The sequence below is a fragment of the Gambusia affinis genome, linkage group LG04 (assembly GCF_019740435.1).
Source record: "Gambusia affinis linkage group LG04, SWU_Gaff_1.0, whole genome shotgun sequence".
NCBI classification, from domain to species: Eukaryota; Metazoa; Chordata; class Actinopteri; order Cyprinodontiformes; family Poeciliidae; genus Gambusia; species Gambusia affinis.
In genome coordinates, this window is record NC_057871.1 from 18,902,943 (window position 1) to 18,927,677 (window position 24,735).

At 41.7% G+C, this 24,735-nt stretch overlaps 1 protein-coding gene across 2 annotated transcripts; it reads right to left on the reverse strand.

The window, feature by feature from the left end:
* Positions 1-464: 464 nt before the first annotated feature.
* On the reverse strand, positions 465-21,566 carry LOC122829921 (E3 ubiquitin-protein ligase RNF38-like). 2 transcript variants are annotated; one of them, XM_044114844.1, is made up of 13 exons: positions 21,475-21,566; positions 19,914-20,594; positions 8,775-8,836; positions 4,137-4,339; positions 3,054-3,435; positions 2,800-2,964; positions 2,387-2,551; positions 1,982-2,158; positions 1,784-1,887; positions 1,595-1,679; positions 1,394-1,515; positions 1,188-1,287; positions 465-1,065 (listed from the first exon to the last, which is right to left on the reverse strand). In XM_044114844.1, the coding sequence occupies exons 2-13, from the start codon at positions 20,512-20,514 to the stop codon at positions 1,003-1,005; spliced, it is 2,229 nt and encodes a 742-aa protein (XP_043970779.1). In that variant the 5' UTR covers positions 20,515-20,594; positions 21,475-21,566; the 3' UTR covers positions 465-1,002. The 2 variants fall into 2 exon arrangements, with proteins under 2 accessions (XP_043970779.1, XP_043970780.1); XM_044114845.1 differs by lacking the exon at positions 21,475-21,566 and adding an exon at positions 21,030-21,250.
* Positions 21,567-24,735: the final 3,169 nt, after the last annotated feature.

A 24,735-nucleotide genomic window follows, 5' to 3' on the forward strand; every position in this document is an offset into this window, starting at 1 on the left:
GCTGCCTGCACAGAAGGTAACCAGAAGACACAATAACTTACTTAAATGACTCGTTCCAACCGCATGGAGAATAAATTAAAATTTTTGCAGAAAAGAAAGCTTGATTTAAAATTCAACTGCATTTAAATATTTCTGAAGATCTGTTCACACGCGAGACTGAATCCATATTTTTCTATCAGCTGCAACATCAATGTGTGGTTAAAGTTTATCATTTTATAAAACAAGAAAAGTCTACTTCGCAGAGGATAAAAACCTCACTTTAGAAATTTCCTAAAATTTTCCAAAGTATTCTCGACTTTCTTTAAGTTCAAATCAATCTGAGAGAGAAAAACTAATTCTGCAAGTGTGGTTTATTTAGTTTCCCTTTGGGATCAATAAAGCCTTTTTGAATTCGAATTATGAATTGTTCCCATAAGGAACTTTTTGTCAACAGAACCACAATGACTTGCACAGAAAGAACAAAGTGTCTGTGCAAAGTATTTTATTGTCATTCCACACAGTGAAATAAATCTTTGTTTCCCTCCAAACAGGCTGCTTTAACCGTGAGGAAAACAAGGATAGTGAGAAATCAATCTCTTGCGTTCGGTTCAACTCCCTTACAAAGAGCAGAGTTTTGTTTTCACCACAAAATACCAAGGCTGGATTAAAATGTTTGTCATAATCCTTGGAAAACCCATTTTTAACAAATGCATCCTTGAAAACAATTACACGTAGTTGAGAAATGGAAAGGTATTCATGATGACATTAAAAGTGGATTTGCAGCTGGGTGTGTTAAGAAAGTAATTCACAGCAACCGTCAGAAGATGCCAGACTAGAAGATGAGTTAAACAAAACAGAAGGCTTCAGAAGTCCAAGGATAAAGTAAGAAAGATTAAGCAGCAGGTTTTGACACCTAAATGCTGTTTCATGTGCAGTGGTCCCAGTTGTTTGACGGAATACGTCGGTTCACTTTTTATGGTTTACGGATCCAAAACAGGGCTTGGGGATTGTGGTTGTCTGAGGTCACTCAGAGTCCCTCTGGACCTCAGAGGCATCGGCTCGACAGATAGGGCAGGTGCGGTTAGCCTGGAATAAAACAAGAACATTCCAACAGTGAGAAATGAAACTTATAACTTCACGTAGAAAAAAAAAACCCATTAAAGACAGTTGCATTTTCCAATTTTTATGAGAGCCAAAACACAACTCACCTTAAGCCACTTGTCAACACATTTGGCGTGGAACTCGTGATTACAGGGGAGAACTCTGAGGAGCTGGCGGGACTCGAAGTCACACATACAAACGACACATCTGCAGTAAAAAAAAAAATTAAAATTAAATTAAATTTAAAAAAAAGTTGTTAAAACTGCAGCCTGATGGGACAAAGCACTCCAAATAAAAAAAGGAAGCTACTCACAGTGTTTGCTCCGACTGATGGTTGTTGGGGTTAAACCTGTATGATGGAAGCTGTTCTATATCTGCCTTGGTTAGACCCCTGGGTTTGGCTTCCCCCAGACGCTCGGCGAGGTTCAACAGGGCCTGAAGATTTCATATAGATAGAAAATATTCATCTTCTAGTTCACAAATATATTAAGTTGCAGAACTCAGTTTGTCCTACCTCATAGTTTTCCACCTCTCCATCGTCCACATCCAGTTCTAGGCTGATAGCAGGGGCCACGTTCGGGGGAACAGGAAGCATTGACCTGCGAGTTAAGAACAGTGATCAAAATATGCAGCTGGCATTGTCACAATGAAGTGTTCACCCAAAGCCTGGCTTAACACGAGGAAGCGGGGCAAGAAAACTTACAAGAAGTAAGGCAGGAAGCTGGGGTGGTACGGAGACGGGGGCACGGCCTGCTGCGAGCGGTAACGGCGACTGGCGAATCGCCGAGGCATAAAGTGGGGATATGGCTGCAAAAAAAAAAGAAGAGAAAAAGCAAAGCAACAATTTAATCGTTGAATCGATGTGGGATTTAAAAACAAAAGCAAAAACATATCCCCCTACCAGTGTGAAAAGATCTTGCGACAGGGGGTCATGGTGTGAAAGGAACTGGAGCGGAGTGGAAGGCGGCAGGGTGGAGGGAGGCTGGTGGTGGTGGTGATGGTGGGCGTAGCTGAAGCTTCCTCCAACAGGGAGCTGCTCTCCCCCTATATCAACCTCGTTTTCAATCCTCTGTAAGGGCTGAGATAAATATCCACAAAACCAAAAATATGCATTAATATGGAACAAACTGCTTTATTTTGTGGTAAATCTGACCAAAAGGAAGTACTGCAGTGAAATTTATTTGATGGCTATGTCATTTTAGCCCGGTGTACACCATAATTCTTGCATGGCTTTTCTCGCAATTTTCAAACTATACAATCCAAGCAAATGTAAAGTGTAAGCATTAGTAGCAGATTGTTCACATACCGATCTTGGCTGTTGAGTCTGAAAAGGCAGGAACTGTGTGGGCAGGTGGGGCGGATGGTGGGAGAGATGAGGTGGGGGAGAAATCAGGAACTGAGGGTCACTAGACAGTAGTGAGGGAAACGCATAGGAAACCGGCAAATGATGCATTGAACATGCCTGTAGCATCTGGAAAAAAGAGGCGAGAAAAAGAAAAAGGAAGCTAGTCAAAATAAAAGGACACTACTTTTTTAAATATCACCTGTAATGTGCCATCTTTGCCACAAGGTGGCAGCTGTGACTTAGAAAACCAACTTTGTCCTCCAAACTGGGAAACCTTAACACACGATAAACTGCTTCCTTTAAAGCGCAGAACCATGGAAACTGCAAATTGTACGAACAATGTCACATGTTGTACACTGGGGAGTTTCTCTCACCGGATGGTAGTGTTGTCCAGCGCTGAAGACCACACTACAGGTGGGAACCTGCTGCTGAGAGGAGCAGGAGGGGGGAATGTGCTGACCGCTACACAGAGGTGCTGCCAGGCCGTGTGGAGGGACAGGGGTCACTGTGTAGGAGACGGGTATGTTGCCCTGCTGCAGCTGAAGAAAATACAAGCAGCTCACATAAAAACACAAGCACTAACCAACACAGGTAAATGTCTCCAACAGTTCGACAGATGCAAACTAACCCGATCGTGCAAGTCCAACACCATGGCTCCTTGCTGCTGTTGTGTTGCGTGATGCTGTTGCTGATGGTGAGGAAGGTGATGATGGGGGTGATGATGGGCAGCCGGGTGCAACAGTTGCGACGATAACGTTGGGGGGTGGAAGGCTCGGGGCTCCTCAGAACCTCGGCCTCCTACGCCGGCTGTGGGGGGCTGAGGATAAGTGCTTGGAGTGTGTGCCGGGTACGTCTGATGTGACAAGGGCAGGGGGATGTGGTGGTAGTTTTCGTCCTGACGCTCAGACGGTGACGGGCGAGTTGTAGGTCCTTGAGCGGAGGGATGGTGATGAAGAGGAGGGTGGCGGGACGGCCTGGAGAGACGGCCGCGTTGGCGCCTCGCAGGCGGACTGTAAGAGAGGACAGCAGACCGTTCGTTCCATTCAGAGTCTTGCAAAGATATTTACACAGCTGGAGATTTTGAACATTTTGTGACACTACATCCACAAAAAGGAGTACATTCGTAGGAGGAAAAACACGGTTTTCAAACTTGTTTTAAATCCAAAAGTGTGGTTTGTCAGCTTGTCAGCCATGTCTTCATGGGTTTGCAATTGTACCATGTTCTAGTTTGGAATGATATACTGAACAACCCTCAATGATGTTGAAAGCTTGAGATATTATATCTCAGCCTGCTTCAAACTTTTACTTCTACTGTGTTCTTTTAACAAATATTTGTTTTCTTCCCAGAAAAGCTGTCAGATTTTCAACAAAACTGAAGTACACACAGGTGGATTTACTAGAGGCCTACAAAGGACAATTGTTTTTTTAAGGGATAACAGTGAAAATAAGGGGTAAAAACCAACTTCTGCCACACTTTAGAGATTTACATTTGAGGTACAATTTAAAAACCATGAATCATTTGTCTTCCATTTCAAAATTATTTTCTGCTTTGCATTGATGTATCAAATAAAAGCCCAATGAAATACTTTAAACGCCACAAATGTCAATCTTACGAAATGGGGGAAAAAAAGGCTTAAGGGCTGTAAATACTTTTGGAAAAACACTGTACTTAGGAGACTGTGGTACAAAAAAAGCAAACAAAAGAATCTACCTGCGTCGGAGTCGTGGAGGAGTGAGGCACCTCTCCTGGTGGTAGTGTGTGTGAGGGTGAGGTTGCCGCCGACTCGTAGGTCCCGACTCCCATGGGCGGATGGGGGGCGACGGCGTAGATGGCAGAGGCGCAGACGAGGTCAGCTGCTCTAAAACGGACTGACTGGACAGCCTCTGGCGCTTCGGACTGGGGCTTTCCTCACTCTGCACAATGGAAGAGGGGAAACAGACGAGTATTGTGTTTAGTGACCCAGAGCACTCATCAAATACATCTAGTTCACCACTCTTTGTCCCTCTGGGGTACAGTCCAATGCTGCTAGACCCTAAAATCCTTTGTGGCTTTGGACCTGTATGGTTCAAAGCATGCATCTTTCCCCAGGTTTACTGCATCTACGAAGGGGAGCGTTTTACACCGCAAGCACTCAGCGGCCCAGAGGGTTCAAAGCTACTTCCTCTCAGAGTGAGGAAATACAAACAGGAGGCAAGCGCGTACAAGCCCATGTGCCAGTCGCAGGAACACGCCCTCAACTGGACATGTACTTTCTTGTATAGTCAGAATATAAAAAAGAGGCGGTAAATGTACGCAAACACGGCAAAATAGCTGCATGTGTAGTCATTCAGTTATCAGTGACTCAAGAGTCATCATATAGCGTTTCCGTCCCTTTGCCTCATCTGTGAGTCATGTCACTTACAGTCAGGCAATGACTCTCCCACTTGGCACATGGTGAGGCAAGAACACACACAGACCTGCCCGTGTTTCAGTTGTTACTCATTCTCCCTCACGATGAGTCTTGCAGTACTCAGCAGGACAGCCAGGTTCTCACACACACATGATTTCTACATCTGCCTTTCCCTCATGTTCCCCAAACGACACCCATTTCAACAAACCATCACTCTAAAGTAGTAAAATCATACTATAGAGTTTTGGGAGTTTTTTTTTTTTAAGTGACTCAACGAGCAACTTTTTCTTGCACCAGATCGAACACATGTACAGCTCAGCAGCCCTGAGAGCAGCAGTACGATAGCTAACAGGAAACAGCTGGAGAGCAGACTGCAGAAACACACGCAGTTATGGAAACGCCTGCAGACATGCGCAAATTCACACATGAGCAGTTGCCACCGTTTCTGCAGCCCATAAACACGACCTTCTGAAAATCTGCAGAGGCAAAAAAAACAAAAAAAAAACAAAAAAAAAAAAAAACGAATGTGTTTGAACTGTGGGGCCATGAAGAGTTTACACTAATAGTTTAGTCATAGGGCTGTGGTTTGATGAGAGCCTGAAGATTTCGTTGGATGTACGAGAGCAATTTCCTCCAGTTTGGGGCCAGAAAGCAAGAACTAGGAAAGTATTGACATGTAAAGATTTAGAGATGGATTGAGTTACAGGAAAAAAAAAAAGAAAGAAAGAAACATGAGGTAGGGGTCGGAGATGTAACGATCACATCTGAGAGACTTTTTCAAGCCTTTCTGGTTGTGAGCAGTTGCCACATTGTGTGTATTAGTAGTGGCTGTAAAAGACGGTTTTACTGTTTTTCAACAAGACAAAATGATTACTCTGAAGTAAGGTTCAGGACAATTTACCCGTTTCTAATTTAAGAAACACTTTGTAAAAGTACATTTCAGGGTATGTGGCTACTTTTAGCATCTAAAACAAGCTGGCCGCAAAAAAAAAAAAAAAAAACCTCCAAAAACCCAAAGTGGCGTGGGTAAAATGAGCAACATCAGTAGTGCCTCTGTTTTACCACCCTAAATTAGCAGCTGGCATACCTCTGTAGAAAACTTACTCTTAAATAGCTTCCAGCAACTTTTAAGATGCAAATTTTTTCCACTCTTTACAATATAAACCCACTGAAAACAGTCAACCGAGTATTATTCCTAAAGCAACCACTTCCACACTAAAGGGTGTTGTGGCAGAACTACATACTGGTGCTACATACTGCTAAGGTATGGTGAGTTTACCGAACAGGGATTTTTGAATTTCAGACCTGCCGCTCACCTGTCAGGATGGGTGAAGTTAAAGGTGATGCATGAAAGAGCAGAACAGTTCAGTTGTTTTTAATTATTATTTTTCCTTAAAGGATTGCTCAAACATGATTCTAAGACTCAAAGCAACACTCCAGGTATGTTTTCAATGAGGGACTGGTATTATCAGATTATACAAAGCTCAAAAAGTCTGCTTTATATAAAATTGCTCCTTTAAAACATTTTTTCTTCAAGAGTCAAGAAACAAGTCTCCAAAATGTTTGCCTTCTTGTAACTGAAGTGACGCCTTCGACTTGCGTTAAATTACCTATTTTCGCTTTGGCGAACATACTGAAGAAAGTAACAGTATTGGAAACAAATTAGCACTTTGTAAAAGGACAGATAACACCTGTTTAGGCTGATTGCATTACAGTTGCAGAAAACAGCATCTACTCCTCTCCATTACAGAATGAAACAGCATCCCCTATCTGTTCTTCTTCCTTATTGGCTCTTCTTATCCACCCCATCACCCCACAACCTCTTTACCAGCCTCGGCCCCAACCCCAAAACCCTTGGGACATGTACTGTGCCCATTTTCATATCTGAGTCAGACTCTTACCAGCGCACTCTTCCTACCCTGCTCAACAATCTCCACCCACCCCACCCCCTTTCCCTTGTATCAGATAAATTAAACCCATCTTTAACCCCCCACCTCCCTTATTCTTTTTGCTCCATCTTCTCGTTTTTTGGTTGTTGTTTTTTTCTTGCGTCTATCTGACCTGTCTCTCACTCAGACTTGAAATCTGAGGGGACAAGAGAGGTTGAGAAGAAGGACAAATGCATACATTCACTCCACAGACATGCAGACTATTTCCCCATTAGTATGAAAGTTTGATGGGCCTGTCTCCCTCCGTTAGAGGGAGGGGAACATCATCAGACAAAGGAGTGTACGTGTCCTCAAGCAATCTGCTATAATTTAACCTCATGTTCCAAACTGCGGGTTTGTTTGCTGTGTTTGAACATATTTTCACAAGGCTAAAAGAAAAGGACACAAGATGAAAAGCTGAACCAGAAGAAGCAAAACTAAAGTGCTTTCTGACGGATATTAAAGCAAGTCTTTGAAACTATGCACCCATCCATCCACTTCTCTTCACCGTCGCTGTATTCAGTGCATGTAGAAACCAGGCGAGTCAGATATCCTGACACGCCCTTCCACATTCTATTTCACAACAACCTCACTCGGCGTGCATGCTTGCATCAACTCTCGGACAGCGACTCTGGCCTCCAGCTGTTGTGGCTTTGCTATCATTGCTTAGAACCGAAATAAAGCCGGGGCTGCCGAGATCGTGCAGGACAAGACAACAATCGAGTCCATGCTTTTTGTCTCTTCAATTTAGTCGATTTTGCTTTTATGAACACTGAGCAAATATGGCCGTTTTCTGTTTGAGATTCATTAATATTTACAGACATGCTTCCAGAAACACTAATAAAGACGATTTCAAAGCTCGTCTTTGGCTCTTCCACCACTGTCCCTCCCTTCCTCATCCTGCTTTTGCTTCTCTCATTCCAAGCAAGTTCCACAGCTGGAGACTGAAATCATTAGCAACACCCCTCCCCTTTCTTCCCTTCAAGCTTTCCGCAACACTTCAGTGTCCAGCCTCTCCACTTTCACTACTTTCTTGTTAATATATGCATGCTTTTAAAAGGTGTTCACTTGTGGTTATTAAAATCATTTACTGAGTTCTACTTGAACTCTTCAAATATGCATCGCAGGCTTTTTTTTTTTTTCAAGACACTTTAGGTCAAACACGCTTTGTAGCAATGTTTGTTTTTGTTTTTTTGTTTAAAAAACCTTAAAAGTTACTAAAAAAGTTCCGTCAATGATATAGAGTAACTAAACCGCAGTGCTGTGATTTTATTATTGGAAATTGCAAGAGGAAATTCACATACAGGTATTGGCAACTTAAAACCTGATCCTCTCATGGCGGCATTTTTATTTTTTAAAAGAATGACGTTCCAGCTCAAGCAGTTATGATAACCAGTTTTTGTTTTGTTTTTTTTATCTGAAATCTATTGCTCACCATGATTTGCTATTTTGCTCTTGTGAGATTGTCACAGGTAATAGGGCTTTAGCAAACTATTATATTTGTAAACAATCTGTCAATATATTTAGGACTACTCAGTAATCTATTTATCATTTATGGCTTTCTTTGCAAACACTTTTTGCTTTCAGCACTATCGTGTTTTTAGCATCTCACAGACTGCACACCTGTGAACCTCAGTCTGATTCTTTCACATTACCATATAAATTGCACACGCTTGAATAAAACATTATCAGAGAATTGTTTTTACTTTTTTCCTTTGATCAACTAATTCAGAATCAAACACTTAAGCCAAATGTTCAGTGGCCCACTTTTCCATTCACAACAGATTGGTTAAAACATTATAATTAGCGGTTTGATCAGGTCAGCCAGAAACTCTTGGAATAAAAAAGGTAAAATCTCTGGATTAATTCTTTACTCCAATGCCAATTCCAGCATTCTCCTGAAAATATTCTTCACTCCACCGCCATAATATGATTTATTACCCATATTATAGTTTATTATCCAAATAAGCCCTCATGATTACCTCTTTGTTGAATAATTTTGGCCTTAACAATGAGTGAATGTTGGCTTACCTTATCCCTCTCCTCTCCATATGCATGGTCAGGGTGGCAGTGATAAGCTCCACCAGAAGCCCCTGCACATAACGAAAACAAAGCAGGTCATGAACTGTGGGACATAAATGATTCAAACATGATAAAATATAGTTTGCAGATTCCTTACAAAGATTACATAGAAATCTTGGCGTTTTATTCTGAGAATCATGATAACTGAATGCCCTTTTTTCATCTATGCAGGACTGTAAACTTAAAAATGAGCCACAAAATGAGTTATTACTGTAAGGGGCACTATAGAAATAGTGTAAATATTTGTTTATTGAACCTGATAGATCAGTGTACCCAGTTATTGCGCAGTAAAATCTGTTTATCTGCACTTTACTTAATCCTTCTGTTGTCATTTTCCTAAAGCCACCTGGAACCGGAAAACAACAATGACAACATGTTTGTGAGAAAGGCCGCCGACCACGTATGCAGCATAAAAGTCACTGAAACACATATGGTGTTCTCTTGGCTCAGTACGTATACATACACAAACAGAACAAACACAGTAATCCAGGATTAGAGGAGCTTTCAGATGATACTGCCGCTTGCATCACTGCTAAGACGTTTACTCTTTTGTTTTACCACAATCCTTTCATCTTTTTTTTATTGTCTTTGTCTATTTGCTTTGACTTTTCTTTTATTTTTTTTTTCCCCCTCTTTTGCGGTGGCCAAATCTTTGGTCGGGTACGTCCTGATCACAGATGGTGGCACCGGTACGCGCTCCAAGGGTAAACGCTCCCAAGGGCACGCCAAGCGAAGCAACCTCTACAATAGAAATGAAGAGAGGTAACCTAGAAGGCATGCGAGAAGAGCCCTTTATAAAAGAGCTTTACACCTATTGGTTGTTTGTGAGGATTTTTTTTTTTTCTGATTCTAGTATCCGTCTTTGAAGAAAAGCTCTGACTGACAACAAAGTGGTGCAAGTAGAGGAAATGAAAGACGAGGCAGACAGAGTGAAGGTTTTCAGAAGCCCTCGATCACTTTAAAAAAAAAAAAAAAAAAAAAAAAATTCTTCTCGTTCTTTTATCTGGATGGAAAGCAACATAAATAACGGAAAGCTTTTATTAGTGAGGTAAGGATATAAAAAAATAAATAAATAGATAGCTAACACCACAAATCCAGTGAGACAATTTAGGGCCGGAGAACTGACGAAGCATTCATGGGACTCGCCGGCTGCACAGCTCCCCTCTATGCAGCACTCATTCACTGATCACAATGCGCCAAAAACCAGTTTCCTCCCTGAATATGGTCTCACTCACACATTGTCAGAATCCTGTAAATTGAGTCAGAGGCGAGTCATTCAGTTCGACTCACTCTATAGAGCGCAACACTGAGGCAACAGAACATGTTTGAATGACATCATACCCGCTGTTGGGGTAACAGACGACACACTATTTGGCTCTGCAGTCTGGGCCTCGAGGACGGCTGAATAATAAGACTGCAGTATCAATGATAATATGTGGGGAGACTGTCAGGTCTGACCCTAAATCTAAGAAAGTTTAATCAATACACTGAACTCGGAACAAAAGAAGCAGAAAACACAGTCAGCAGAAAACTAGAGCTTCTTGAATTGCCTGTATTTTGGTGAAAGTAGATGGATGTCAAGAGCAACAACAACGAAATAGTCATGTTTGTCTAGTCTTGGGTGTGATTCATGGGTGAACGTCAGAAAAAGTAAGAGCTGGCCCAAGAAGAAAACACAAAGGAGGAACAACATGGTCCGTAAGGACAACCTCAAACATAAGACCTAATAGCAGCAGATATGTCCGCAGCATTTCTATTTTCAGTCTCAGTTTTCTATTTTTTCCTTCACTTTGTAGGACATTACGAGCACCAAAAATGACCTGCTTGGACATTTATTGCCAGCTTTTATCCCACCAATCACTAAATAACTCAGTTTGGCAGACAGGTAAATTGTATTTAGTCCAAAGTCATTAAACATTAAAGTCACTTAGATGACTGTACAGTGATCTAAAACAATTACGTTGTATTTTAGCGAATGAGTAGTTTAAGTTTGGCACAAATTCCAGCCAGAAAAAAAAAAAAAAAAAGTTTAATTTCATTCAGTTTTATTAATATTGCACCTATTCACAACAAATGTCGTCTTCAGGCACTTCACTAAAACAAATACATTTCAGTACAATCATACATAAATCCCAATTGATTCTAGTGATCAACCGATACAGTAAGCTCAGTTAATTATTCAAAGTGGTTTAAAAAGTTTCTAACCAAGTTGTGTTATCACAGAGTGACATCGACAAGTTAAATCAACGTCGACATACTTAAGGAAGCCTACTATTTATTATATGTCAAGAACTCCACCTTCTCTCTCAATTGTGAAAGTCAATTTAAAAATATGTTTGAGTTTGCAGACAGGAGATTTTATTTTCCAACTGCACCTTAAACTACCACCGACTTTCATTCTGCAGCAGAAGATGCAGAGCAGCTGTGGAGGAAGGAAAACGCCGGTGACAGGACGAGGGCAAAGCGGAGGTGAAGAAGAGGAGGAAATGGATGCAAGAGAACATTAAAAAAGTGTGAGAGCTCCAAGGAGGAAAGTTTGACAGGAAAGGACGCGGAGTGGAGGAACAAACATGAGGAAAACGGCTGGAGGAAAAGCGGCCGTGGAGGGTGAGGGAACAGCCAGACGGAGCAGAGTGGGGGTTGTGGCTTCTGCTCTTGACTGCTATTGATTTTCTGTACGACTCGGAGTGCATCAGCTATTTCTATCCATTTCCTCCACTTCTCCCCTCCCTTTCTGATCCCTCCCTCTTGCACTGGCTAAGGTACCCTCCTTCTTCGTACACCTCCTCCTCCTCACACTTCCCATCCCTTCATTACATCCCTCCCTGCCAGCGATCCATTTCCCTATCAGCCAACCTGTCTGTCTCCCATATATTCCAGCCGCTTTATCACACAGCATCCACATTTCCTGTCCTTGCCCTATCGCGCCATCTCTGTCCATGATCCCCATCACCCCCCTTTTGCGCTCCAAGGTAAACTACCTCTTCCCGTTCCGGGCGACAAAACCGCTGGAGAGAGCAGCTGGTTTGACGGATAAGAGCCCAGATAAGTAGCAGGCTGTACTGTAAGAACAAAACAGCCCGATGGACAGAACACCGACTGATGCAGCACTTGCTAAAGAAAATTGAACATATGTGAAACACAAACCCACACATATATGCACGCACTTCTCACATCACCCCGCCTCCTGAACACATGTCACTGCACATTTCACACTGAAGCGGAAAGCTGTCACAGAACATGTTGGTAAAGATTGCCCAGATATTGCTTGTTTTGAATATTTGATGGTACAAATGTGTGTGCACATTTTGCCTTTCGTATATTTTCCTGTCGTGTAACATCTCTACCGTCACTATGTTCCTTTCATTTCCTCTCTTAGCTGCCACATTAAAGTTGCTTATCTGTCTGTGGCTCTTGGGAGTAAAAATATACATTAAACAAACTGCTTGTGAGCAGAAGTTTGTACACTTCATATTGACAAGCCTGAGTGTAGAGGTAGCTGGCACACAAACCCATTTATAAGAAAGATTTTTTTAAAAATAGATGACTCTCCAATTTAGAAAAAAGTTAAAAGGGAAGCACTAATCAGCTGTGTGAGTCCACTACTCCTCTAAGCAAAGACAATTAGCACAAAATTGACATTTTAAACCATTATTACCATCTAATCCTGATAATTAGCAAAGTTAGCACAGCTACCAATACTAAAGCATCGGTCTTTGTGTGCGCTTTCTAGAGAACACAGACGTTCATCTCATCTCTGAGATTTCCAAAAGGCTACGGACTCTTCCAAATTCAACATGACTGAAACGTTTAGAGCTCAAAAGGATAAAACAGAGCATCTCTTACAGCACTTCATTTAGCCTTCCTATTATCTGCTTCAAGACTCACTTTTGTGCAGCCCAAAAGAACCACAGTCAGGTCTCAGCGTTTCAGAGAATAACCTCTTACATTTCTGTGCTTCAGCCAACTTCATTTTGAACTCCTGACTGATGCTGAAAACAGCTAACTTTGAGCCTTCCTCTGTCAGCAACAGCATCTACACAGAACAGCAGTTGTAAGCTCAAACAGACATTGTGCCTTCAATGATAGGAAAAAGATTAGATTTTTGAATTTGCGACTGGCACATTTTTCTGAGCAATTCTAGTTAATAGTAAATAATTTAACTTCATCATTAAGTTTTTTTCTTTAAATATGCATCAATACCATACCACTCTTAAAAGTAGGAGCCAACCTTTATGCTTAAATTTACTTGGAAGCGCGGTGTATTCAAACAGAAACGATGTATCTGAGCATGAACAAGCGTAATTTTGGGATGGCTACTCTTGACAAATCAAAAATAATCCCTGTCCAAAGATGACAGATTTAATTTAGAAAGCACCTTTAACAGTAACTCAAAGCCTAGCCCTGCCAGAGTGCATGACGAGGCCCATCCAGCTTCAGAAGAAAATCTATGACGGTATTTCCACCTGTCATTTGTGATTTTTTTTCCCCCCCATTTGAACTTATGTATTTAAGTGCAACATTCTGGTGCTTTTCCTGACATCTTTTCAGGGATCTGCCATTACGACAGTTTTAGAAGTGAAGCCTTACAACCTGCAAGCACAAGTTTCTGACAGTCCCCAACAGCGCAAGCCACTGAGGAAGTTTGTGACGCATGAAACGCACGAGGCTAACCACTCCTTCAGACCATATGATATTACTCACTCTATATTCTGCATTCACAGCCAAAATCTTCCTCCTTTACGCCATAAATACAAATATAAAACAGCTGATGAACTGTGTTTTTAGATGTCTGCGGTGGGGTGGAGATACCACTGAAACAAAAGAAAGTGCTCCCAACTAACTTCAACTGTATTGTTAAAACATAATTTGAACTTGTGTCGAAATCTCAGTATGTAGTTTCGTACCACAGCACAATTTATGTGCTTTAAAACTGAGGACATGAGACCTCACTGCAGATTGAATTTCTCTAAAAAATGAATGGATATTTGTAAAAGTGGGGTAAGTGTATGAATTGATCAAATAAATAGTAAAAGAAAAGAAAAAAAAAACTTCTCCTGTAACAGTCTGGTTTTAAAGGTTACACATTGGAAACTTGTGATTAAGTGACAGTTTTCTACCATTCCTGCAGCATGTTGTGTTCAGCTGTCATTTTTTATTTTATTTTTTTTGGCCGCAATACAAACACAAATTTTTAAAACTTTCTAAACTGGATGATATTTGCCATATTGTCAAGATGATGACTGAAATAACCATATTTACCTCGTGTCATGGCCATGAATAGTAATACAGGAAGGGCTTGATGAGGGAGGAGTATGTTACCCTTGACTCTTTAAAGTACTCTACTGAACATGTTTGAATAGTAGAGTCCTTTCTAAATCATTCACACCCCTTGAACCTCCTTACAGTTTGTCACAGACAAAAATCCAGTATATTTTATACCTTCAAACAAAGAATTGAAGAATTTTAAAGACTAAGGAAAATGATGCTTTCTTTTTATCTTATTTGTGTTTTTCCCCCACTTTTTAAAGCTTTTAGTCTTTTTTTTTGGGGGGGGTGTGGTGGGAATATTTAAAATATTTTCCAGTTCCTGCGTCATATGTTGTTTACACAATTAAAGTTTATGGCTCTTTGAGAGAGCAAAATTTCCATTACTATGCCATTATCAGTATATTACTTGAAAATGTTCTCAAAACAACAATATTATTGTTTATCACAATGATTTCTGGGACAATCTGCTGTCATGACGGGCCTAGATGCCAACACTACAAGAAGTGATTCTAAAGCTCAACTAGGACTGCTTTGGTTTTCTACAACCTGAAGATCAACTTGGATATTAGACTTGCTAAGTAATCTTTGAAAAAGTCTCAATGTCACTCCCATTTCATAATTTGCTTAAACAACATTAGGAACTTGTGAGATAAGTTTCCCAGAATAGGGTTATAAAACCAAGTGGGATTTTTAAAGAACACATCTCAGACGACGTTGCAGTCATTGTCCTTCTGAACTCCAGCCAAGAGAACAGAAAGCAACAGATTTGCTGCCATGACAGAAGCAGGCCTCATCTCCTGAACAACTGGCCTGCTTAAATCAACAGAGACAGCCGGTCAACATGCAAACAGTCGGGGCAAACAGCACCTCCTGCCCGTCCTTCTTCCTCCTCTCGGCGCTCAGTCAGGGGCTGCTCTACAGGTTGTAAGCTCAGAGGCTGTTTGCAAGTTGGGTTTCCTCCCTGTGCTTTGCTTACAGTGTGTTGCCCGTGATATCCTCCTCCTGCCAGCTCCGGTTCATGAGGTTTGCTCACATGCTCCCTTTCTTAATACTCCCAGACCTCCATCTAATTAGCTCTCCCTTTTCTCTCCTCAACCTCTTTCTGCACCTGACCCTTCCTTTATAAACAGAAAATACGCGCTGCGCTTCCTCGCAACTCCAGCAAACCTGCCAAATCCCACACATGACGTCTTTTTTAAACTAACCCTACTTTTTTTTCTGGAACATTTTTTGCACTCTTACTGGCCTTTCCCTCCTTTTTATATTGACATTTCTTAAGGCTTCAACTGACCTTTGGCATTCTTTCCCTCTTAGAAGTACTTTTTCCAAACCACAACAAAGCCCATCTCTTAGATTTTAGGCCACATTTAAGGTCACCAGTCCACTCTTCCAGGAATCCTCTCCTCCTGACCAAAGTGACTTCTTTGTTGTTTATTTGAAGTGAAAGAGCATCACGAAACCCCTACGAGTTGGTAAATCAGAGTGAAAGGGTTTCTCTTCACACTGCAGGGGGTTGCCTGGGTGCCAAGACAAAGGAAAGTAAAAAAAAAGAAGAAGAAGAAAAAAAGAACTTAAACAATATGAATGTTTCTAGTTCTGTCAGTGACAGAGGGATGAGAGGCAGATGTAGAGTGACTGTAGTGTCTTCCTCTCTGCTGCTTTGGGCAATCCATTAAAACGATCCCTCCATTAGACAAATGTGAGGGAGGAGGCCAAAGAAAATGGATCGGAGGGGTACAGAAAGGGTTGAACGATCCGGAGGGGAGGGAGAAGGGAATGTGGCTAAAAGAGGACAGGCTGTGACAGAGGTGGGACAGAATCGGGACAGGATATCAAATGCTACAGACAATGTTTCTTTTTTTTTCCCCCCCTTTTTTTTTTTACTCGGATCAATCTGGCGGTGCTTTTTGCACACTTTGGGAACACTTATCTCAGTGGACGTTACAATTCGAAAACCAGGTGGGCACAGTCATGTGCGCAGCAAACAAGACGGTGTGTCAAAGAAAAAAGGGAGCACTCAAGACAATAAACAAGAATGAACAAATGAGGTAGAGAGGACAAAAAAAAAAGGGGACCAAAAGAATTACAGCAGACTACAAAGGGAAGAGAGGAGAGAGGGAGCGGGGCGGGGACTGAAGAGTTACAGGGCAGCTTTATCTTTCATGTCCAATGCAGGTGACTAGCATGGGAAGGATGGATTAAGTATCTCTCCTTTTCTTTCACGCTCAGCCAACAAGGAAGGCTGATTCTGGGAATGAAGCGAGGGTCTAATAAGGGGTGTTGTGCTGGGAAGAGTCCAGATAACCAGCTGCTTTACTCTGCTAAAAGAATATCCAACTCCTAATTATCCTGAAACATTTCTATCGTCAAATGAGTGATTCAATTATTACTCGGCAATAATGCCCTCCCTGTGCAATAAATTTGAGAAGTTTCAAGTGACAAAAAAAAAAGTAATTAAAATGTGTTGACAAATTTGTAACTGCTGTTTAGCATATTGCCTGTTAGTAATGTGAGAAAAAGGATGGAGGGGAGCTCTGTCAGGGAGCCAGAACATGACGGGGAAACTGGACTTTGGAATGCCCCCGTTTTTATTACAATATACTGGAAACACACCAACAAAAAAAAACGTTTTACCTTAATAGAACCATTTTCAGGTTGATCAGTCCTGTATATCCAATCAACAGGATAGACAGAACGAATGGATGTCAGAAGCTCAACAGACAAAATGCTAATTACCACCAAGCGTTTATAGGTCATTCTGACAACAACAATGCTCGCTGTGGAAGTTGCTACTGAGGGAAGGGGACTAAAGGTTAGTTACTGTCAATATGGGAGGTCTTCAAATCAAAGGAAAAATATTTAAGAAGGAAATATTTTCAACTACATCAACGGTTTATTCGGGCAACAAGAGAGAGCCACACCTTTAGGAGATAACAGGAAGGTTGCAAAGTGACTTTGCTCTATTTTATTGATTTTTTTTCCCCAATCTGTGACATGTTAGCAATCTTTTGGAAACCCCAGAGTTCTACATTCTCCTAAAAAAATATGTACATAGAAAACACCTTTTGTTATCCTAAAGATAGCTTAACATCTAAATAGGAATCATTTTCCCTTTGGTCTATATCTGAAACCTTGTTTCACAATTAGTTCTCTTTAACTTATATTTTTAATACGGTTTTGTTTCAGGGCTTTTTATCATATTGTGCTTCCTAAAGAAAAGTCTGAGTTGGACAAACTTTATATTGGGAGGTCAAAGCTTTTCCCACCAGATAGCATAAGTTAATATTGTCAGATTTCCTCAATGGCTCTCCCTTTTGGATCTTAAATACAAAACTGGGATATGAACTTGGGCCCATTTTCATTGGCAGGGATCACCATAGAGTCAACTGACCCTTTTTGCCATTGGCTGCTCATAAACCATGCTAACATCTGTGCTGCAGAGAAAAACATTTCAAAACAGGTTTACTCGGCTAACCAGGGGTAAAGCTTTGTATGAAAATTGCCTGCAGGCAAGTTTCTGATTAATGGTACGATAGACCTTAACTGCATGAACTTTCTCTAACAAACCTCTGCACTCACCCAAGTATACATTAAAAAGAAGAAATATGTTTCTACAGAACAGTGACAAGATAAAAAATAAAAAAATCACCACTGAGAAAAAGATTTCAATCACTAAGGATAGTTTTTATACTAGCCAGGTGATTTTTTTTGAGCATTATATGACATATAATGCTGCATGACGCTGTATGAACTAGACAAGCAAGCCGAACACACAGGGGAATGGAAAAGCTCCATGTCTGTGTCCTTATCTGTAGCACTGCAAAGACCTAACAAGAAAGAACAATGTCTTTTCTACTGTTGATACTCAAAAAAATAAATTAAATTAAATAATCACTCTTTTTAATATAGTCAAACTTAAATAATCCTAATTTCAGACAAAAAGCCTTGACCAGAACAGCCCTGCTACCATTTTTATAAGACATCTACAATAGAAAGTAATGAGTGATCTTCTCCCTTGCTGATCGTAAAGAGATTTTAACAGAGACCAGGGGAAGAAATGACACAGGTAATCAGGTTTAAATGCTGCAGACATTTGTGTTATTTGAGTCGCAGCTATGGTAAGACTGAAGTGCAGCCCTGTGTGCAGGTTCTGGTTCCCAGCTCAGACACTCTCACTAAATATCCCAGCAATGCCGCTTGGCTTCAACTGAATTCAGCTTGGATCCAAGTACAGTTTATTCATTCAATCCATTGATTCAAGCAATCCCACATGTCATAAATAAGCTATTTTGACAGTGAAAACTACAGGCTGCTAACGCTGATGATGACAAGAACGCGAGTGATGCGGACTGGTATGGCAATTTCTCAATCGTCTTTCAATCTCTCTCCCATGTCACTCGAAAGAAATACAGACAATTCCTAGCCAATCAGTGAGCAGAACACTGCTCAGAAAATGTGCACGGTTTGGGAGCCTGTTTGCTTAGACTGGTTCAGCTGTTTTCGTCTGGCTCTGCAGGACAGGTAATTCCAGTCTCAATTAAATGCTGCAGGGTTCTTTGAACACACCAACAAGCACTTTCTGTTTAAAGGTGCCTTTGTTTTTATTCTAATGAACCTTCAAAGACTGATTTTATATCATTTTTAATAGGAAGTTTAGGTAAGCTGTGTGCTGTTTTGCTGGATAATGTGACTGAGGAAGCAGAATTTAAAAATAAATGAATAGAGTTCAATATGACGACACAAAAATACCAAATACATAGTTTCCGGTTTTATCTTTATAACGAGTTAGTTAACAGCCATAGCATCAAGATTTAGGTTGATGAAATATGTTCCCTAATAACTTTTTGGAGTGTTTTGTGTCTGCGTTAAGACAAGAAAAAAAACAAAACAAAAAAAAACATAAATCGTTAACCACACTTTGGAGAAGGTGAAACTCTAGCCGAGGTGTTTCTATGATACATGGTTCACTGCACTTGAATTGCTGTCTGAGAGTGACCCTGCATGTACACCCAGCAACAACCCCACACTCAAAAGTTCATCTTTGTTAAGGAAAACGTCCAAGCATAAGTTACCAAGGCAGCTGCTGGTAAAAACATAACTCCGAGCGTCTTTAGAGCCAACACAAACTGCAAGTGGACAGGACTTTTTTTTTTTTGCAGACAGGGACATAAACAAAACTGAACGCATCATAGCCAGAGCTACATCTTCAATTACATACTTTCAATAAAGTTTATACAGTTTGTAAAGTCTCTAATCGTGCAATTTGTTGTTAGAAACCGCATCACCAAATAGCCTAGTATTATTCCACATAGAAAGGAACAACCCCATGCCTACTTCGGACAAACTTTAGCCTGTGCACAAGTCTTGTTACCTATATACTTTTTTGCAGAATTGACTAAATGTGGAGGTGCTGCACTGCTTTAACAAAGTGACGTTTACATCCTGTTCTCAGCTGTTCTGTTGGCTTGAGGCTGCCCCAGTCTACACACACACACACACACACAAACAAAAATACCGCTGCTGTTCATTAAACTACTGTATAAGTGTTAACTCTGCACCGCCCAGACAAGCCCATGTAACACCCCATCTAATTAGAGCACATCAAACGTCTCCGCACATACACAAACAGTACTGTCATGCCAGCCCTTCAGGGCAGTCACCCCCTCACTGTTTCAATTTGGCTCTAAAAACACTCCTACCCCCGCCCCGCCCCAGACTGCCATCCATCCCTTCAAGGCAGAGGTTGTGTGAAAAAACAAAAGTCCAATAAACGTGAGACTTCTCTATCACTGACAAAAGTCGAGGGGGAACATGTACCTGTCATCGGGATGTGGTGCGCACCGGGCACCGAGGGGAGCCGGTGAATGCCGGGAGGGGCGTTGCTTCCCGGTGCTCGCTGCTGGTTCTCCGGGTGATTGCTGTGAGCTCCGAGCGGGGCGCAGGCGGCTCCGTGCTGCTGCTGCTGCTGCTGCTGCTGCTGCTGCTGGTGGAGGAGGTGGTGGTGGTGTTGGTGGTGGCTGGACACCGCAACTCCGGTGTTGTTACTCCCAACCCCGTACTGCTGGTAGTATCCAGACCGAGAACGCGATCGAGTCCGAGGGGGCTCCATAGTCATTTGGTGGGAGTGAGAAAGGTGGAGGAGGAACGAGGAGGAGGCGGCGGTCGGGGACTGCGGCGGAGAGCCGCTGGTCGAACCGGGCTGTACAAAGCTCCGAGCGCCGCTGTGGCTGAAACTGAAGCCCCCGAACACCGCTCTGCCCCCCTCGGCGGCCCCGTACTCTGTACGCTCCGCCGACTCCGCCGCCCCCGCCTCTTCGAATAAATCAGCCCCTTTAGGGACAGGCTCCGGGGTGGAGGGCAGCCGGGGGCAAACTCTGGGCTCCTGAGTCGTTGGCTGTCCAGCGGTTGCGATTGGCATTTCCTTTCGGGGGATTTCCTCTACTTCTTTTTTTCTGAGCTTTTTCTCTCGTTTCCTCCCACAGTAGCAGCTTTAAGGGGCTGTTGGGAGAGAAAAAAGTTTGAAAAGGAAATAAGTAAAAAAAAAATGTATGTTAAGAAAAGTTCATGGTTAGCAGCATTTCGTCCACTACACACAACAAAACTGGTTCAACAACTAGCGATAAACCCCCTTCACACAAACTCTTGACACAGAGACGTTCCTTAATTTCATATTTAATACAAAGAAGCGTAAATGTAATGTTTTAAAGTAAAAACACCCGCTTTGAATCAACATTTATTCAATCGCTCATTGACAACGTTTACTTAATCGGAGTTTAACTTCGGGGGAGGCTAACGCTGGGGGAGTCGCTAGGGTTAGTGCGCAGAGATAAACGCGATATTATAATTTTCTAGTCAGTTAAACAACCGCGTTTCTATACCATTTCACCTAGTCATCACTGTGTTTTCTCCTGAATTAAGTTTCATTAACTTTACCCTTTATTTAAACTTGTTTAGCCAGTCTGCGTAATGTCGCTCGTTAGCTTGGCAAGGTTCGCCAACCAACCAACCCCTCCTCCAGCAGCGACCAACACAAGAGGGAAAAAATCCCGGAGCTAACGAGCAACGCCACAAACCCCTTAAAACGCCGGGTAACTGGTAGCAAAACGCTTTAAAAAATGAACCAAAAATGGTTAAAGTTTGGTTCTTGGCGTTACGTTGAGTCGCCGGGTGGTGGTGAGTCCCCCAGCTGTGAAGACGCGAACAGCGAAGCGCTGAGAGAAAGATTGGAGAGGAAAAAAGTGGTGAATCTAGAATTGGAAAGAAAGAACCGGGGCTAAAATTAACACGGTCAAGAGATAAGACCCCGCCTCAGAGAACACCACTGAAACCAGGTCAATTTCCCCCGTCTGGAGTACGTATTTTACCAGAAAAGTCATACCTTCAACGCGCTCCTATCTGTCGATATTATTGTGAGCCCTGCGAATGTGAGCGTATGAGCCCAGTGTGAAATGTGACAGACCGTCAACGCTCAAGTCGGATTTCACGACGCTCGACCAATCGATGCCAGAGAAAACGATCGTGTTTGAAGTCTCTCTCTCTCTCCGCTCCCATATCCACTACAATTGCTATGCTTAGAGAAAACCAGTGCACAACTTATTTATCTTGCTTACTTCTGCTTTCATTGTTTTGACGTTTATGCTGCACATTTATTTTTAAACTGCCGAATTTGAGTTCGGTAATTGATTCATCTCCCCTGTTAAATCAGAAGCTATGGATAGCAGAGAGGCTGGCTAAAAGGGGCTTTAAATTATTTATTTACAATTGCTCAGCCTACCCATTGCAGCTGTTTCCTCGGGAGCCGAAAGTTCGCCTCAAAATAAGAATTTTTGCTGTGCATGCAAAAATTTATGTTACATGTGAACCACTTCTCGGCAGACATAAAATAAGAGGGTTGTATCCACCACAGAGTGTGGAGTGTATATATATATGTACGTTTTGCTTTATTTAACTCTAGAGAACAATTTGCACCATTTATCTGCCTCGAGTGGGTTTGTACATTGGCACTCAAACTTAAGATCGGTGTGATCATTTTACACTTAGTTTTGGGACTGATGATAAAGTGATTTGTCATTTTGCAAATCTTTATGAGCTGCTAAGATTGAATTTAAACTGTAAACTAAATTACAATAACGAACTGCTCATTCACTAAATTTAATCTTCTCCTCGCCTACATAAGTTGCCTGATATTATAGAGTTATCTAAATGTTCTTCGCTGGAACAATGTGCTCAAACTTTTTTGTTGTTGTTTTAAGTTTATTTTACCTGCCTAAGGTGAAATAAACCATGGCTTTGTTGCCCTAAGGTGAAAGCCAAATTGCACAAATTAAAAACATTGACTATAATTGAAAAGTTCATTTATTTCAGTGGTTAAATTTAGAAAATGTAACTAATGTTTATAAGGAATTATTACACTGAAATATATTAAACATGTTTACTTCAGTTAATTTTCATTCAGGAATATTAAAAACAGCTGTGAAAACATTTTTAAATACAGAAATGTCAGCCCACTGAAAATTATAAAGATGTACTTTTACAGTATACACACTCAATACTTGCTGCTTCTTTTGCATGAAGTACTGCATCAGCGCAGCAGGACATGAAGGTGATCAGCCTGTAGCTTTGTTGATGAGCTAAGGAAGCCCATTTTGCTGTGGGTTAACTTCACTGCTGGGTCTGGTGTTTTGTCTTCCACTTGTCAATCCCTTATACATTTTCTAAAGGGTTTAGGTCATGCGAGTTGCTGGTCATTTCAAAAATAGTTAAATCAAGTACTTTTGTCAGTATGGAGAGGTGCCAAAGCTTGCTGGAAAATGAAATTAGCATCTCCATAAAGATTGACGGCAAAGGAAAGCATGAAGTGTTCTTCAAGTTCTTAGCTGATAGCAGTGTGGATCTTAGACATTATCAACACTGGACCCAAAACAAATTGGATTCTGTGTCCCCTTCTTTTCCTCCAGACTCTCAGATCTTGACTTCCAAATTAAATGCAAAATGTATTTTTGTCTAAAAAGTTGCTAGGCCACTGAACAACTGTCAGTTGCATTTCTCCTCAGCTCAGGTGAGAGGATTCTGTGTTTTAGCGTCTGGAATGCAACATTTGGAGTCTATCTCTCGGGTAAGTTTGTGTGACTCTTGTAGCACTTACTCCGGCTGCAGTCCAAACCTTGTAAATCTGCCCCAAACTCTTGAATGGATTTTGCTTCCCAATTTTCTAAGAGTTGTATAGTTTTCTCTTTTGGATATCCATATTTCCACCAAACATTTTCCTTCCACACAACTTTACATTAATATTTACTCTGTAAAATGTCAGCTCAATAGCATTAACATTTCTCTACTAAAAATTCTTATTTCTTTATTTTTTGGTTGTTCATAATGTTAGGGTTTTCATTAACTGTAAACTATAATAATCAGAACCACACAGTTGACGTACATCACTCAGTGTGTAATGCATAATCTACATAACATGGGTTTAATTTATTTTTTCAATTTATTGAAATGAATCACATTTTCAAAGATTTATTTATTTATTCTAAAATGCACCTGTAGTGCTGGTGCTCTTTGCATGTTTGTGTTTCTATAGAACTGATTGCATGTGAAGAGTGTTCTTGTTTTCATACACACGCAACCCTGAACCTATCAGCACCACTCATAACACTCACGTACAGCCAACAGACACACACACACTTTCTCTCTCCTCATTATACTCCCTTTCTCTACTTTGATGATATGCAAATATCCCTCCCACCTTCCTTCCTCCCACCCCACCCTTCCTCTCTCTCTCACAAGCCTCTACACACACACACACACACACACACTTGCTTATACACATTTCACATGCAGGCTAATGCGCTGTGGCAGCGTCCACAGACAGGCGGGGAGGATCAATTTTTCACCCAGTGTGCTACCGATATTTATAAGATAAGGCCAGAGAAGATATAGAGGGGGAGACGGGATAGAAAGATGGAGGGAGAGAAGAATGGAACAGCACAGAAGGGGGATGAGAAAAATATTAATAAGTGAGTGAAATGAAGGACAGGGCCAGAGGAGGAGAGAAGCAAGTGTGTCCAAGAAGAAGGGTGAGTGGGATGAAGAGGAAGAGAAGAGGAGCAGGGGGAGTAGTTACTAGGGAGGGTGAGCCACGGGTGAGAAAGTAGCGAGGGTGGGGATATCTCGTGGGTGTGTGGGAGGGTGGAGGCAGGATGAGTAAGTGGGTTAGGGGTTAGTTGGAAGGGGGATGGGTGTATTGAGGGCTCTGGGGGATGGTATTGGGAATGGAAAAGATGGTAAGGGAAAACGAGGGATGGTGTGGAAGAGAGGAGGGTGGGGGTTATTTAGCTGACATGCTCTCTTATTGGCCTGTTCAAATGCTGGGGGAGGGGCAGCCACAAACCATACTCTCACCAGCTGTAGGGAAGAGCAGGGGAAACAAAGAGAGGGAGAGAGGAAGGAGGGGTGACGGGTTATGTGCTTCAATGTTGATATTCTGCTCTAATTAGATTTCTGTCTGAGTGGCGGAATGAATGGCAGGGATCTGACTGGGGAAAAAAAGATACATTACAATAGGAGGTAGGCTTTATTGCAGTCGCACAAGTTTGCGCTTTGTTTGCGAGAAGTAATTGATCCTTGATTGGGATTATTG

Bases quoted from the DNA above. Each gene is read 5' to 3' on its own strand.
- LOC122829921 (XM_044114844.1), bottom strand. From the start codon at position 20,514: ATGCCAATCGCAACCGCTGGACAGCCAACGACTCAGGAGCCCAGAGTT. The intron at 8,837-19,913 runs GTACATGTTCCC...CGTTATGTGCAG, and splicing joins GCACCACATCCCGATGACAG to GGGCTTCTGGTGGAGCTTAT. The intron at 4,340-8,774 runs GTAAGCCAACAT...TCCATTGTGCAG, and splicing joins ATGGAGAGGAGAGGGATAAG to AGTGAGGAAAGCCCCAGTCC.